The sequence below is a fragment of the Gigantopelta aegis genome, chromosome 6 (assembly GCF_016097555.1).
Source record: "Gigantopelta aegis isolate Gae_Host chromosome 6, Gae_host_genome, whole genome shotgun sequence".
Classification (NCBI taxonomy): Eukaryota; Metazoa; Mollusca; class Gastropoda; order Neomphalida; family Peltospiridae; genus Gigantopelta; species Gigantopelta aegis.
The window spans coordinates 40,368,138-40,385,811 of NC_054704.1; the positions used below are offsets into that span (position 1 = coordinate 40,368,138).

General features: G+C 33.7%; 1 protein-coding gene across 1 annotated transcript; it reads left to right on the forward strand.

Moving 5' to 3' along the window:
• The first annotated feature begins 47 nt into the window (after window positions 1–47).
• LOC121374148 (probable lysosomal cobalamin transporter) lies at window positions 48–17,004 on the forward strand. Its single transcript, XM_041501112.1, has 15 exons — window positions 48–119; window positions 3,963–4,139; window positions 4,321–4,384; window positions 6,169–6,263; window positions 6,637–6,704; window positions 6,876–6,964; window positions 7,690–7,763; window positions 8,776–8,901; window positions 9,293–9,510; window positions 10,478–10,580; window positions 11,984–12,088; window positions 13,229–13,372; window positions 13,775–13,844; window positions 14,810–14,913; window positions 15,214–17,004. The coding sequence occupies exons 1-15, from the start codon at window positions 60–62 to the stop codon at window positions 15,325–15,327; spliced, it is 1,611 nt and encodes a 536-aa protein (XP_041357046.1). The 5' UTR covers window positions 48–59; the 3' UTR covers window positions 15,328–17,004.
• Window positions 17,005–17,674: the final 670 nt, after the last annotated feature.

Below are 17,674 nucleotides of genomic sequence, written 5' to 3' on the forward strand. Positions count from 1 at the left end.
TAGTTACGAAAATGAGCGACAAAATTTCCGAAGTGTCATGTGACTTAGGTAGTTTCAAAATGGCGATCCCCAGCGCAGTCCTGGCTGCTGGTTGGATTCCTTTTGTTGTTGTGATCGTTGTAAGCATATTTAATTAGATGATTGCTGTGTAATGAGGTTTACAAAGTATTAATAAAACAAACTGCTTGTATCAAATTATGTAATCAGTTTTTAATCAGTTAATGATCTCAGTCTTATTAGGTCATGAGAATGGGTTATAGCGAAAACGGAACCGTGCCAAAACGGAAAACCAAATTGGACAAAACGGAACCTGTCTTGGCTAAAACGGTACTAAAATCTGTGGACAAAACGGAACCTGCGTTGGCTAAAACGGCACCAAAATCGATGGCTAAAACGGCACCGAAATCAAAACCTATTTATCTCGCATTCCCAAAGAGAAAACAATATATGCTATTATAACATGATTGCTCATAGTTCATTTTTATGTGAATTAAATAAATGAAATTGTTTATATACATGAATGTGTTGTTATTTTTGGGCTACATAGTAAGGGCCTCGATTAGTGACGTCAAGCATCATCTTAGCACGTGCTCAAGCTAAAAATAACAGTTGTACTGAAGGCACTAATTTACTCTATTACCTTTTTAAACACAGCAACAACTAACAGATCTCATGAAGGAAGTCAGACGTAATAAAGTAAAATGATGTTTATTTATTTACAAAACAAGCAATCGATTGTTGTGTACTTAACCAAGCAAGCCCGGCAAGGCTGTGCAGTGAACATCGTGAGCTTTGATGTTTTGTCTGTGACACTTCGGCTAGACGGAATCGGTGATGGGGATTAACAATTAGCAATACAGGTGTAATTCTAGTAACTTAAATGCTTGATAATCAACAGTCTACAGTAATAACAACTCAAAAGATTTGGTAAGTGTTAATTCCTATCGTAGCACAATCCACGGTTTCACATGTTGAATAATACGATTTTGACCGGCTTTATTCGGCAATAAACCTAAGTCATGATTTTTAATTTCTCTCTCTCTCTCTCTCTCTATTATGTGTGGTTCCGTTTTAGCCAATACAGTGAGGTGCCGTTATAGCCACAATCGGTTCCGTTTTCGCCAACAAAAATGGTTCCGTTTTGGTAGTGGTTCCGTTTTAGCCTGATCCCATGAGAATGAAGTTATAGATTTGCGCCCACCGCCCGCATGCCGTGAAAGGTACAGCTGAAAATGTTCATTATTTGCACGAAAAAGGCACTTAATGATCATCACACAAATTCCAAATAGTGGTAATGTCTACGAGGTCCTTCGCGCCAAAACTGCCATCTCCGTCATAAATTCTGAAGTGTAGCCCAGTAGAGCATTGAATCCTCAAGCAGGAAGCAGTATATTCCAAACATTGACGAAAATTGCCGAACTCTTGATGTGTTGACCTCATTTGGAATTGAATCTACTATGGAAATAATAGATCAATAAAAATGAAAAAAAGCCTCATGTGTTTTTAAAATTGTTAGGACGCAAATCTATAACTTTCATTCTCTTGGCCTTATTTTGACTGCATGATGATGATTTGATTTGGAAAAATAGAGTGAGTCACAATGGTAGAGAAACAACACAGATAACGCACTTATATCCTTTCCACTGGATTAGTCCCAGGTTTTAGAATTAAATAATTCAAAGGAAACATTTTCAACCATTTAAGAATAAAATAAATATGTAGGCCTATATCTTTAAAAAAAAAATTGGTAGGCTACTTAGAACAACACCAAAATCATGTCAATTGCACTGAAAGTTTGACAATGCTTCCGAGCGTTCCAGCATTCAGTTCAACAGGACTCAAACTTAAGAATTTGTCTCCCACTGCAATTTTAAAAAGAATTGCCATGGGTGAAACAGCCCACCGATGGCAATTTTGAGCCTGCCTATCATCCCCTATGGCAATTTTATATTTAAAATGGCGTTTGCAGAAAATAAATATGAATAAAAGGTTATTTTGCTGTATGTAGACATATTTCAATTGTGAAATATTGACAGATTATGTACACCAGGTGTATATATATTTTGCCATTGTTGAGGAATTTTACAGACAGCACAAAAGTGCCATCGGTAATGTTCTCTACCTGTGGCAATTTATATCTCGGCAACGGCAATTGCAGTCGGTGCCGTCATTAAGTTCGAGCCCTGGTTCATTTAGGCTTAGGGTTAGTGATTGTATTAGCATGCATGCTGGAACATTTGGAAGTTTTTCCGAAAGTTCATTATTTGAATTTCACAGACACAGCTGAGTTCTATTCCCTAAATAATTTGTGGAATCTATAACTGTAACTTTTAATCTAATTACTACTAATAAAAAAAAGATAGACACTGCAATGTCTTGATTGATCTTCTACATTTCAAACAGTCTATCTTCACCTCACTCTTAAAACAACTCATCCCCTACTAACTTAACTTCAGTGTGACTGTAATCAATTTGCCCTCGTCAAATTACTTCACTCCAGTGATTGGTCAACTCTCCCCAATCCAGGCTCGTTACTGTATACACATTTGGACACTATAGATATATGACTATGTCAGTTCATGAACAAGTTAATAGACATCCTCATTCAAACCAGCTTAATCTTATAGCATTTTAGTTTAAACAATATTTATTTCCGCAAATCAAATACAGTGATTTGGGATTGGCCAACAGACTGATGCCTATATTAAGACCTCTCCCTGCATTTAACATATATACATATTTGATAAATCAAGATGGTAGAAGCAAATTAATAAGCTTATTTCCACTGGTTATCAAGGAGGATAGATGAAGAAGAAAAAAGGAAAGGGGAGCAAACACGATAAATGACTAATTATTCTCAAAATGCTTGCTATTAGTATTTATAAGGAAATGTAGCATTTTTGTTTACATTGCATCTATTTTCCATATCAATTGACATGGTTATTGGTTATCTTCCCTCAGTAAATCTAGTTCATCCCATTCCAATCCAAAAACTTACAAGATCATTGAAAAACGTTTACTACCATCATTTAATGTATATTATTATATGAAATATAAATGACTGTGTCATTCCAATTCAGTAATGAATTAATTTTCATTAGGTGACATATGTATTTAATATTAAAATACATGTAAATTAATAAATGAAAAAATATTGTGTAGTTAGGTGACATATGTATTTAATATTAAAATACATGTAAATTAATAAATGAAAAAATATTGTGTAGTGTGATGTGAAACTAATACACAGTGGTAATTTTGTTTCAATGAAGTAAAATCAAATTGGGGTGAGTTGGTTGTTTATTGGGACACGTTGACCAAACACTGGGCCAAGTTGATCATTTACATCATTAGCCATTTTGGATTGCTTAGTTAATAAAATATATTTCATACATCTTGTCAGAAAGTTCTCTTTCATTGCTCCCATGCAATGACCTGCCTTAATGAGGCTGCCACAAATGTGGACAGATAGATCAGACTTTTAGGTCATCGTTCAAATTTTTTTGTCAAAATTCTTACTTTTTTATTGTTGAATAGTCTGATCCTCTCTTCTTTATCTTATTTATTTTGGTTTGCCCTTCAATGATGCTCTAAATTATATTAAATGTCACACGAGCATTCAATTTTGTTTTCTTTGGTCAATTAATATTTTATTCAGGTTTTCTTTTCACTAAGTGTTATTCCAAATTGTCCATAGTCTGCCAAAAACAGCCCCTATATCCCTCCCACCCAACTTTTATTTTGGGTACAAAACATGTCTATGTTAGAGTTTGTACCCACAACAACCATGTTTGAACCTTAATTGGATGTAAGCATGTTAAACACACATTGATATAATCAGATCTTGTATAGTCAGATCTATTGTTATTTGTTGAGTATCTAGATTTTACCTATTGTTTGTTTTTGGGTTTTTTAAAAACCACCTAAATTTGTATTTAATATTGTGTTGTTGTTTTTTTCAGCTGACATTTTTGTTTTCAGTCGCCTATGTACGCTATTATATGAGTAAATATGATAGTGAAGTTTCTTCAACAATTGCTGCAATACTAGCTCTGACTGTGACATTGCTTACGTCAGCTCTTGTGCCTGTGGACATCTTTTTGGTGTCGTACATGAAAACATCAGATGGAGGATTTAAAGTAAGTGTTGAAAAAAGGACTCCCAAGTTCGCTTTTTTTGTGAAAATATGCTAAGGAAATATATTTTTTGAAGTCCGCTGCAGTTAATCTTCTGTTTAACATACAAAAGGGTATATACTGAAATGCATATTTGCCAGTATTTTTAAGTTTTATGATAATGTTTTATGTTGATATTTTTTAGGAATGGGCAAACAACTCTGCCACACGGACATCACTGGAGGAGTCAGTTTTGTATGGCTACTTTAGTAAGCACATTTAAGAAATAAATACATAATCTTACTTTGTAATTGGTATGCTCAAATGACATGATTTGGGGCAATTTTACAAAAGATCGTAAGTTTATGTTTGCGACTAGCAGTCATACTTGTCATACATTTTACATGTGTTTGGCATCTATTTCACACAGAAAATTACATCATTATTGTAAGGACAAAAGAAATAGAGGATATTATATATGAGTGTCCATAGCAGATGATGTTTACGACACGAGTGCCTAAATTATCATATTTCCCGATCGAAAGCGAGGGAAATGCGATAATTTAGGCACGAGTATTATAAACATCGTCTGTCATGGACAAGAATGTAATATTCTGTTTATTACCATAGAACTGTCTTGCTAAATGAACATTCCAGTCATTGTTTACAAACCAACGTTTCCTTATCGGTGGAGTGATGTTTGTTCTTGAAAACCAAATCATAACCTGTTCTAAAGTTACATGATATTTATATGCCCATAAGTAAAGAGTACACATGTATCAACAGCTGTAAATTGTAAAGCATGTGTATACTAAAAAGCAAACAAATACACAGTAATTGAAATAATTAGTTTTGAATTTGAATGACATCAGTATTCCAATGACGTCACTTTGCATCTCCTTACAATAACTATAAATTGGGTACATGACGTTTCCATTTTAAGAATGCTGGAAAAATTCCAGTGCAAAATTGCTATTTAATTATTTTTTGTTTGAACATTATTAATGCACCTGAATGTGTTTGAAGAAAATCTTGTGATTAAAACATTGTACCTTTTACTAAATATGGCTTCATTTATTATGTACGAAGCCAAAACAAGGGTGCGAAAAGTGACTCGTCGACCTTAGTATAGATTTCTAACAGTTGTGAACGTTATATTGATAATTAAGTGTTTGATGTGTCACAACTACATCGTAATATAATACAAGTTATCATAAATAATCAATTAATGTTTTATTAAATTAATTAAAAACACATATTTGTTATTACGGCATCTGATCAGCTTACACTTGAAATAAAAAGGTATTAATGAAGAAAGTAGTATCTGTGGAATGTCGTGTCAGCCAGTCAGAAAGAAATGTACTCTTAAACAGCCAATCATTAAACGACAATGTCAGGAGGACATACGATTTAGTTATGTCATACGAGGGAAATCGTACGATAAATATGATCCTTGTTATGCTGTACCTCGTAGGTAATAAAATGAAATATGTATACTTCAAACTATATTAGTTGTACTGTTTAATAGTAATATGAATTGTGGTTTAGTCATAGATTTATGTTTACATGCAAACTAGGTTTACAAAGTCAGGTCCCTGATCTACATATAAATTACAGCTCAAACATATTTAGCTGTTATATTTGCAATAAAATCAATTAGTAACCTTCTTAAATGCATACATAAATGAAGTTGATTTTGTAAAAAAAAATTAGTTTTAAATGTTTACTACACTGACATTAAGCAACTCACCAAAGTGTACAGCTTATATACTCTTTAAAATGTTGATAGCTATGACTGGCTCCTTAGGATGAACCATTAAACATGTAGATTTGTAAATAGAATCAGTAAGGCTTTTCATTGTCACTTCAGTACTTTTGTTTTGTTGGATTTATCACTTCTGTTAATAAAAATGTTGTGCAGTGTAGCCATATAATAATTAATATTATTAATGTTCTGTTTGGGACATTACATTTTATTAATATGATTTATAAAATGTGAAGAATTATATAACTCCTTCATATTACCAGTAATTAATATGTTTTTCTTTTCCAGCTCTCTATGCAATCATTACGTTTTGTTTGTTTTTGCTGTTGCCATTCATGTACTTCTTCTATGAAGAGAAAGATGAAAACTCCACTTGTAAGAGTGTAAGTTTATCACTTTATTGTTCGTTTGAATGTATTCTTTGAGTATAGAATAATTATATTCCGACAATCTCGTCTCACCATATTATAACATTATATCATCTGTCTTCTCTTTGTGGTGTTGGAAAGGCCTGAAATCTGTTACCATATAAACTTATAAGTGGTATGCATGGTTTTGATCTTTTCATTGACATTGCATTATGTGATAAAGACGTTTTGGCTCAGTGAGACGTGGGGGTTTAAAAAGTTTAGTTATACAGATGTATTGCACACTTTGTCAATGGGAAAACAATCTACAACATAACATGTAAGCATGGTACTGTTATTATTTTATGTTATGTTTGACACTTAGATGTTGCTTTTTCTATTATTTCAGAGATGTTGCTCATCCCTCAAGTATATGATTGTATTTGTTATCATCGTAGCTGCACTGCTGTTAATTGGGTAAGGTTTTATATCTTCCTAATTACTTGTTTAGTGTTTAATATTAAGAATATTGAATAATGAAAATTTTAAATATTTTATATTATTATGAACCTGACAACTGATAATTTTTATGCATTTATGTCATTAAACGTTAATTATTCATTTTTATATGGATCATTTGTTTTTCAGAGCCTTTGTTCCCACTCGTGTAGTCCCCAATGCCAATCAAACAGAGTGGAAGAACATTGAATTGCTCTTTAAAGATCTTGCAAGCAATGGTAAGTTGTTTTCGTTTTGGGGGTTTTTCTACCGTCACTTGTTCCTTTCAGGTGCAGGAAGTAACCCAGTGGTCAAATGCACACTAGATGCATGGTTGATGTAGGATCAATCCCAGTCCATTGATCTATTTTTTTGTTCCAGCCCGTGCACCACGACTGGTATATCAAAGGCCATGGTATGTGCTATCCTGTCTGTGGGATAGTGCATATAAAAGATCCCTTGCTACTAATGAAAAAAACGTAACAGGTTTCCTCTCTAAGACTGTCAAAATAGCCAAATGTTTGACCTCTAATAGCCGATGATTAATAAATCAATGTGCTCTAGTAGTGTCGTTAAGCAAAACAAGCTTCAGCTTTTAATTGTTCCTTTCATGATAATGCAGATTACAAGCAAATCTACAGTTTTAGAAATGTATGTATTACCACTATCAACAGTTATCATAAAATGTGTTTATCCAACATACAAGTCTGTCGGTATGTATATTAATAGGCCTACATGATGCTCCTGAGTGTTAACATTGATAATGATACATATTTTATATGCTCTATATCAGCAAGTGTAGCCAAAGCACATTGAAGAATGGTGTGTGGCCATAAGGAATATTAAATAAATATTATATAAATAATATCTTTTCTGCTTGGTAAAGTAATAAAAAATATATACTTGCGATTACAGGTTTGAGTTGTTTCTGTTTGAACTTGGATATGATGTTTGTTTATTTCAGGTGGTGAGGATTCTCTGTCATTTGTCATCAGCTGTCTGAGTCTGCTGGGCATGTTGGCTCTTGTCACATACACAGTAAGTAATATCACGTATTCTGGTACGGTGCCAGCTTTTTACGTGCCTGTTTGAAAAACAGAATGCACCTTTCAACAAAATTCTGATGAGCTTCTACTCTTCATGAGCTCTTTCTTCTCTCTCTCTCTCTCTCTCTCTCTCTCTCTCTCTCTCTCTCTCTCTCTCTCTCTCTCTCTCTCTCTCTCTCTCTCTCTCTCTCTCTCTCTCTCTTCAGTATGAAATAGGAGTGTACTAGTAATCTAGAATTTTTTCTTTTCAAAAATCTGTGTTTCTGTTATGTTGATTGGATGTGTTTTTTGGTTTGGTTTTTTTTTCTTCAATGTTATGTAGTTAAAGATGATAGTATTTTTTAAAGTGGCAGTTTAATTTTAATGTTTTATTTAACAACACATTCAACACATTTTAATTAAAGTAGAAGTAGTCATCTTCTTTTAGAAATAGAAAATTTCAGTATCAGTTTTTTTCACTATATATTCTATTTCAATATCTTGGTTGAACTAACAAAAAATACCCCACCTGGATTCTAATATTTACAGAAAGAAATATCTTCAAACTATTTCTTTCTGTTGCTTTTAAAAAATACTGAGCATTTTGATGAAATATTACTTGAGGTATAAAAGGCAGTTATCTTGATCTGCCTTTGTAAATTTGTAGAGATTTTCTTAAGTCTCCACAATGTGTATGTGAAAGGTGATGCCTTATTTGTAAAACTGCATATAAATAATCAATGGCTGCTAATTGAAGTAAGTAACTTGTGTAGTGCTTTTGACCAACTGTCATAATTGTCATGTTTGATGCATAGAAGTCGTCAAGAAACAGTAGTCTACATACATAGCATTAAACTAGTATTTCTTTCTTTAAAAACACCTGTTAAAGTTACTAAGAAAATTTCCTGGGGTCTGGGTTTTTTGTTGTTGTTTTTCTTGCTATTTTGTTTTCGCTTTTTTTTCCTGTTTTTTTTGTGTGTGTGTAGATTTCAGGACTGTATTTATCATGTAATTCCAATTTCCAGGCATATGGGATGTCTGCCCTGCCTATAGGCTTAATAAAGGGTCATAAAGGGGCCAAGGAGGAAATGTTGGTGGTGCAGAGTAAAAGAGAAGAGAATGAAAGCAGAAGACAAGCATTGAAAGAAAAGGTAATTTTGTGTGATTTAATGAAATTATTACTGAAAACCAGAAAAATATTTTTAAAATACATATTATCTGTTCATTGAACAAGTGTTATGAGGTATCATTTAATAGACATGTCTTTCTTCTTATGTATAAGAATAAAGAATGCAGAGCAGATAATTTTGCCATGCTCATATACCACGAAGGTTTCGAGCATGTCTATCCCGGGTCCCGTCCCGCCAGGGGTCCATTCCGGGACAGAAATTATTACCAAGTTAATTTAGATAATTACGGCCTAAATATTAATAGTGGACTTTAAATAATTTATGTGCGCATTTAAAAACTAATAAAAAATTATTCCAAATTTTGGAGCAATTTACAATAAAGAATGCACCTTGTTTTTCTTTTTCCAACTAGTATTCACGTCGAAAGCGACTGTCTGGACGTAATGAGCAGCAGTTTTCCGACATCGATGAAAACAATCACCTGATGGAGCGACAAGAGCGCCTCCTGCAGAAGAAGGAGAGGAGCTGTCTACAGAAGTGTCTGCTGGTGTTACGGCCCTTCGAGATGCTGTTTGGCTTCCTCTTTCTTCTCATTGCCCTGCTCATCTTTATCTCCTTACTGCTCACCAAGTAAGTCAGGACGGGAAAAGGAAGAAGATAAGAGTTTTATATTTTGGTCTTGAAAACTCTTTTTGACATCCTTATAGGCTTGCATTTGATTTTGTTCTGTTGTCCTTCCCAGATAGGACAGAAGTTTGAATTTAACCTTGGAATGCTTATCATAAACTTTGTCAGCCAAACTGTACATCTGCTTGAGGTTCAGTATGTCACATGGTCAACACCTTCGATGGAGCTTGGTTATTGTCCGTATGTCCGTCTGTTAACTTTTTCTTGTCTGGACCATATTTTGCATACAGGACCATCAAACCTCACACATGTAGGAACAACTTGGGATGGCGGTGTGTCGCATATTATTACTAGGTCACTGTGACTATTCATAATAAAGAATAACGTCATTAATCAGACAGCACATTCTCCAGTGGATACAGTATCATCAGTAGTTGGTATAAAACAAACTGTTCATCCATCCCATTGTAAAAATTTCACATAATTAGAATTGAATCGTACCCATAACATATTCATTAATATCTATGATTTTCCATCAAACTCCTGACGGGCGTATCATGTACCTCACCGGTACTCTTGTTTTGCTGCTCAGGAGAAGCCTATGTGACTTTCTAGACTAATCATTGCAAAAACTCTGTGGTTTACACCAAATAATTCCTGATTAAACAGTGTGTTGGGGTGCTGTTAAATGCACAGTCCTGTCTTTTCCATTTTGGCAACCAAACGGACCGACCTTTGGGGTATGTGTGGTAACTGGGTTAGAATTAGTTTATTTTAATATTTGAAACAAGATAAAAAAAGTTCATTGTGGTCGCATATTTAAAATGTTTTTAAAGTTATTGAAAATACAGACTTGCCCAAAGAATTCTGGTAAAAATATTTTATGGATTAGTTGAAATATGTCTTTTTATAACTTAATTATCTTAGTTGGGTTTTTTTATTTGTTATTGTAACTTTGATTTGTTTTCAGTATTGACAAGGCCATGCACAGTTTGGGGTACAAGCTTGGTTACGCACTTCCGCGACGTCATCTTCCCAATCCTATCGACATTGTGTTGGTTCTTTGTCAGCAGGTAAGTTTTTTCTAAAACATGGTTTAATTTTATACAGAATTAGAAAATTTAATATCTTTTCACATTTCATGTAAAATAGCTTTAATGATGTGATGTCCTTTTGCCACTTTACGAAATCATGATGACATCCTACATTGTACTTACTGTCAAATCGGTCATCAAATAGTAAACTCTAAACCTCCCAATTACATGATACACCAATCACAGATAGTCTCACAGCGAGAATATATTGAGGCCATTTCATGGGGTTTTTTAATACAATTTTTATGTCAATGAGTGATGTGTGACAAACATATTTTCACGAATTGTGAAGCAATGAGTGAAAATATGGTTTTCACACATCACGAGTTGACATAAGAATTGTATTTAAAAAAACAGCATGAAATGGTCTATTTATTATATACATCTTTCCTAATTTTCGACAATATCTTTCGCTTTTTGTTAATATCTTCGTTTTTCCTATCAAAAACACATAATGCCATGATATATTTCTTCCGATGGAACTTTTCCAGAAAATTTACTTGACCATAGACTTTTTAAAAGAAATTTGAAAAAAACAAAACTTTATTTTCTTATTAAATTAACATTTATTTAATAATACTGCTGTGCAAACATACCTGACAAAGCGATCCTCAAAACACCCCACAAAAACAAAACAAATTAAACGCTGTTAAAATTTAACTTACACTCAATAGCATGACATTATATCATCATTATTTAGCTTCGTATTCAATTCGTGTGAGATATTTTATCGTAATTGCATTTCATATCCCTTTTTTATAGGTACAGTTGTTTAAATTATATTTTTTTATTTTTCCAATACGATCATTTTTCATTGCACTTATTTTTGTGCTTATATCCAATTAAGGGTCAAGCACACAGTCCTGGGCACACACTTCAGCTATCTGGGCTGTCTGTCCAGGACAGTGGGTTAGTTGTTAGTTGGTTAGTGAGAGAGAAGAGGGTGTAGTGGCTTTACACCTACCCATTGAGCCCTTAAGAACTCACTCTTGGTTGGAGCTGGTACCGGGCTGCAAACCCTGTACCTACCAGCCTGCAGTCCTTAAATCAAACTTAAATAGGAAGAAACGAGACAAAGGGAGATAATTTAATCGTGAACTTTTACAAAAAAGTAAATATGATTTCTATATTTTCCCACTGTAGCTAAAATACAGTGAAAATATGACTTTTCACCAGATATCACTTCTATGGTATTTGTAAATCTATATATTTCATTGCTGTGTATATAATAAATAGAAATATTTTAAAGACTCATTTGGAAATTGTTTTCACTTGGGCAATAACACAATCCCCAAACTCATTCCATGAATTTCATATTGCACTCCTGCTCATTCTATTAGTAGCTCAAAGTTTTGTTATTAAACTGCCATTTTCTGTTACAGGTTTTCCCACTGGACTACATCTTGATGGTTGGAGTGATTGCCTACTTTATCTTCTGCTCCATGTCTGGTATCAGAAATATTGGCGTTTGGTTCCTTTGGATTCGGGTATGTTTGTTCATCCATTAGTCATAATGTTGCTATTGTCTCATAGAAGAAGTAACATCACATTAATTTATTTTTTAAACAAATGTTGTGGTTTAAATGTGTTAAAAAGATGTATGTTTGCCTTATTTTGCATTGTTCTTGATAGATTTGCATAAAATTAATTGTGAGAAGAAAGTAACTGTACACAATAAGAGTAAAACAATTTCAGTTCTTTATTAATATTTCACAATGTTAATTATACTAGATCAAGGCAGAATAGAAAAACATATATTATAGATTTTTTTCTGGCACCTTTTTATAAGCTTCAAATGTTTTCATTGAAATTATTAAGATTTCATATTAAGGTGCAATATTGTTTTAGAATTAACTTGTAACGGTTTTTGTGTATTTTATTAAGGCAAAGATTATTAAAAATTACTCTCTAAAGCATGACATTGTGTCCATGATTTTTATATTTATCTTTATATGTGTGTTTGTCTGTTATGTTTGTATGCATGTGTGCATGCTTCCAAGACAGCATGCTACTCACCAAAATATAGATCAATACATTGTTCATCTTCATCAGACATTAATGATTCATTTGCATATCTTCATTGTGACATCATGTACCTCCTACCGGCCTCGGTGCCGTCGTGGTTAGGCCATCGGTCTACAGGCTGATAGGTATTGGGTTCGGATCCTAGTCGAGGCATGGGATTTTTAATCCAGATACCGATTCCAAACCCTGAGTGAGTGCTCCGCAAGGCTCAATGGGTAGGTGTAAACCACTTGCACCGACCAGTGATCCATAACTGGTTCAACAAAGGCCATGGTTTGTGCTATCCTGCCTGTGGGAAGCACAAATAAAAGATCCCTTGCTGCCTGTCATAAAAGAGTAGCCTATGTGGCGACAGCGGGTTTCCTCTAAAAAACAGTGTCAGAATGACCATATGTTTGACGTCCAATAGCCGATGATAAGATAGAAAATCAATGTGCTCTAGTGGTGTCGTTAAATAAAACAGACTACTTTTTTTTCATGTACCTCCATAGCTAGGTTTGTCTCACCCAGGTGGCCAAGCATTAACATAAAAGTTACAGGATAGACTTTTTTTTCTAAGTTTTCTAATCATTGATCCCAATGTGTTATACATGTATTCGCAGATGTACAAGATTCGGCCTCGTCACACCCGGCCCCAAGGTCTGCTCATGTTGTGTATGATCATGATGTTCATTGTGCTGGCTATCAACATCGTTGTCTATGAACTCACCCCGCAGTACTCGAGCTTTGGCAGTCAGGTCTATATTGTAAGTACCGCTATAATTACTTCCCTTTTCTATTATATTTTGTCTTGTGTTTTCTAAATATGAATTTATAATTGATAAGCAAAACATAAATTTTGAAAATACTTAAATCAGTTGGGTCTTTTGTTTTTTGTAGGCATTGTGAGTTTAAGTGTGAAACATTATACAAGAGGTTAAAAGAAATTCAACAAACAAAATGTTTACGCTTTATCTGCTTTCTAAATAAAATATCTTATAAATCTTATAAATTTGTTAAAATTACATTGCAAAATAATTTTTTAAGAGGCAATTCATCAGTTTGGTTCTCTTTTTTCTGAAAAACAACAAAGTAAGATTAACACTACAACTAGACTTTCTGGGTTTTTCATTTAGCTCAATAAAACTGGGATTTTTGTGTTTTGTTAGGCAAATTACACAGACCCTACAAGTAACACGACTTCCCACAAGACTGAGCCATGTTCAACTGAAGTTAAAGGTTTGGCAATAAAATATGGTACAATTGTAACATTTTGTCAACTGAAATGTTTATTTTTAGTATCCTAGTTTGAGCTATTATTTCTGTATTCATCAAAGACTATAAGACTCCATCATATGCGGTCATGTGGGATAGAAAAAGTACACCCAAGGTGGTGAAAATTTCGACCTGGCTTGCCGAGTCCCATGGTCGAAATTTTCACCACCGAGGGTGTACTTTTTTCTATTCCACATGACCGCATATGATGGAGTCTTTTTCTCTCATTCATTCGGTAAATAAAGCATTATTTTACACGAACAGAAAAAGATGGCTGAACAAGTAATTTCTTTATTTGACCATTTTCTCATAAATAAACTACTCTATCGTATTTACCGTGTTTGTTTCATGTGTTAAATAAAATTTAACACTACATATTAACTGGACATCTTTTAAAATGAAGGTTTTAATAACAAAATATTAATTTAAAACTGTGTCTAATGACCTCACGTCACCACCTCACATTAATATGACAAATATGTTACAAACGACATCATGTTAAATGCAAGCGTGTGATATCCCATGTAAGATAGAAATTTCTTAGATAGCTTTCTTTCATGGGGTAGCTCTGTCCTGTATACCTGAGGATGAGAGAAAAACTGATGTTTGATTTCAAAAAGTTTTATCTTTCATAATGAATTCTGTTTTGTCAGTTATATTTTGTATGACTCCTATCACATACAGTTTTCTAAATTAAACCACTATGATAAATTGAACTTTATTTAAATTAACTTCTTCTATAATATTGAATACAAAACACTGATGATCAGTAAGAAATATTAATAAACTGTTCTTTGAATACACTTTAAAAACAACCCACTCATACTTTAAAACATTTGTTAGTTTTGAGCATAAATTACCTTAATGCATATGGGTAAGTTTGTAAACAGATTCCAACACTATAAATATAAAACATTTTGTCTTTACAGACAGCTGTGTGATTACTCGGATGGCGCTACTGCTGACAAGGTTTTTCTACAAGATGTGGTTCTTTGGAGCAGCCTATTACTGGCTAACTTGGGTTTTTCTCGGGGTATGTAGTTATTTATTGAGCTTCAGAATTAAATTAATGTGGGTTATAGTAAACTACATTCAGACATAAAAATCCTATCTGCTTTTTTTTCTGAATTCCAAATTTTGGTACTGCTCACAAACGTTTCCTTTCTTTGTCCTACGATGAACAGGTCATAGTAACTCCTTACTTTTTAACACCCTGCAAATGTTTCAGATTTTTTGTCACCTTTTAACTTGTTTCTTTTTTTTTTGCGTAATTGTTTTTCATGTTAGTGTATGGATTTGTCTTTCCAATAGATTTTCGTACTGTTTATTTCAGATATATCTGTTTGGATTCGTTGTGGCCGTGGTAAAGCGAAAGAGGTCTGCGATTGATGGGGAGGTGGATGAAGACGACTTTGATGAAAGTGATGAAGACTTGATTCGAGCCTAGACAGGCCAAGGCTCAATTTCTCATTGATGGTTAAACCATGGTGATTTGAACCGCAATTCAAATGAAAACTGACCACGTAGATGTTTATCACTTAAAACAAATATTAACTAGAAAAAAAACATTGAGGACAAGCATAATTGAGTTATAAGAAGGTATACACATTATTTATGTTCAAACTTGCATGAACTAAAATATCTAAGTGGTTGATTGTTTATTTAAATTGGGACTGATGGTTGAATCTTTAACGAGAAATCAAACTGGAAAAAATGCGAATTTATGTGCATGTTTTATGAACTTTAAGCTAAACTAACAGATTTGTTTAATGAATTACTGTGGTTATGTTTTAGTTTCTACTTTTTCTACCTGTTCCTTAGATCTCCTGAATTGAAATAGGGCTTTTGATCAGTCTCCCTTAATAAACCTATTTCCCTGTTACCAGGTTCACCATGATTATTGATACATAAAAGACGATGCTAAATGTTTTGTCAGTGGAAAAATGACTATAAAATACTTTTTGTAGGAGTAGCATATATGCTGGCTGCATGTTTTCTTTAAAACGTAAATCAAAGTGTTGCAATTGGACACCTAATTGCTGATCAGTGTTTCTGTCAGAGATAAATTTTTGGGTATGGCACTATGGAATTGAATGGTGGGGGTGGGGGGGGCAGAAAGAAAATGAGTTCGAGTTATGGTTAGGGTTAAGAAAATCATACAGTAATGATAAGAGTAATTATTTTTGTCAAAAGGTTAACTCAAAAAAAAAAATCGGCAAACAATTTTGGGTATGGCACCATACCTGTTTTACCCTTTGGCAGAAACCCTGCAGATTGCTGACTGAAACATATATTGGCTTGCCATTCCATTACTCAGGTTTGTTCTGACTGTTTCGAAGTTTAATGAGTCTTTGTCACCAAATCACTTCTTGATCTTGGTAACCTTGGTTTTGACTATCATTCCTTGTGACCTTGTTGGCATTGTTCAGTGGGTGACATCCAACAGCCAATGATTAATAAATCAATGTGCTCTAGTGGTGTTGAACAAAACAAACATTTTTTTGTTTTTGTTCAGTGGAGTATGGTAGTTGGCCAATTTAGAAGGACAATATGGCCAAGAACTGAAGCAAAAATTAGTTTAAAATGTATTTTATTCCTGTAAAAGCTTCTCGCTCTATAACCTATGTTACAAAGGCTGGTATGTACTATCCTGTCTGTGAGATAGTGCATATAAAAGATCCCTTGCTGCTAATCAAAATGAGTAGCTCATAGAGTGACAGCAGCAGGTTTCTTCTCTATTAATGATCTGTGTGATCTTTAACTATGTGTCTTCTTTTTGTTTTCTTTGTCAGCACCTTAGTATGTAGTTGATCTCTAACAGTGGTGACTTTACATACAAAATTAAAGTCAATTTAATATCTCCTGATTCACATGATCCTGTCTGAAGCTATTGTTTATTTATAGAATGCAATAATGTCTATATATTGAATAGTGCTATATAATCATGATAATAATTTGGGGCAGGACATAGCTGAGTAGTAAAAGGCTCACTTGATGCGCCGTTGGTCTAGGATCGATCCCCATTGATATATTTCTCGTTCCAGCAAGTGTACCACGACTGACATTTCAAAGACCATTGTTATGTCCTATCCTGTCTGGGATGTTGCACATAAATGATCCCATGCTACTAATGGAAAAATGTAGTGGGTTTCCTCTCTAAGACAATATATGTCATAATTACCAAATGTTTGACATCCAACAGCCAATAATTAATAAGTCAATTTGCTCTAGTGGTGGTGTTAAACAAAACAAATTTTAATATATTTTTGTAACAATTTCCATAGTACTGCAAATTTAGTTATAGCAGATTACTGATATGTGGAAATATTTCAGCCCTACATTTTTATACCGACATTTGTTAGTCCCTGTAAATAGTCTTCTTTTAAAAAAAACCTAAAAAACCCATACAAATAAAAAAAATCAATGGCATTAGACTCTAACAAGTTAAATTGTATGTGTTTCGAAAGGTGGTGGAATCAGAATGTTTTGCATGATTAGTGCTTGAACTGTAATTAGATATAATCACGAAAATAAGTTGAAAAATGCATGATTAGTGACATGTGCTAGTGCATGATTAGGGACATGTGCTAGTGCATGATTAGTGACATGTGCTAGTGCATGATTAGGGACATGTGCTAGTACATGTCACCACCAGGCACTGGACACTTAAACATACTACTGAATTAAACTAAGGAAACAGTAACAATTGTCATCATTTTCACAAGCTTCCAAACCATTCATTATGGTGGAGGGTGGTGGTGGGAGGGTTTATTGGCTGTGTATACTTCTGAAAC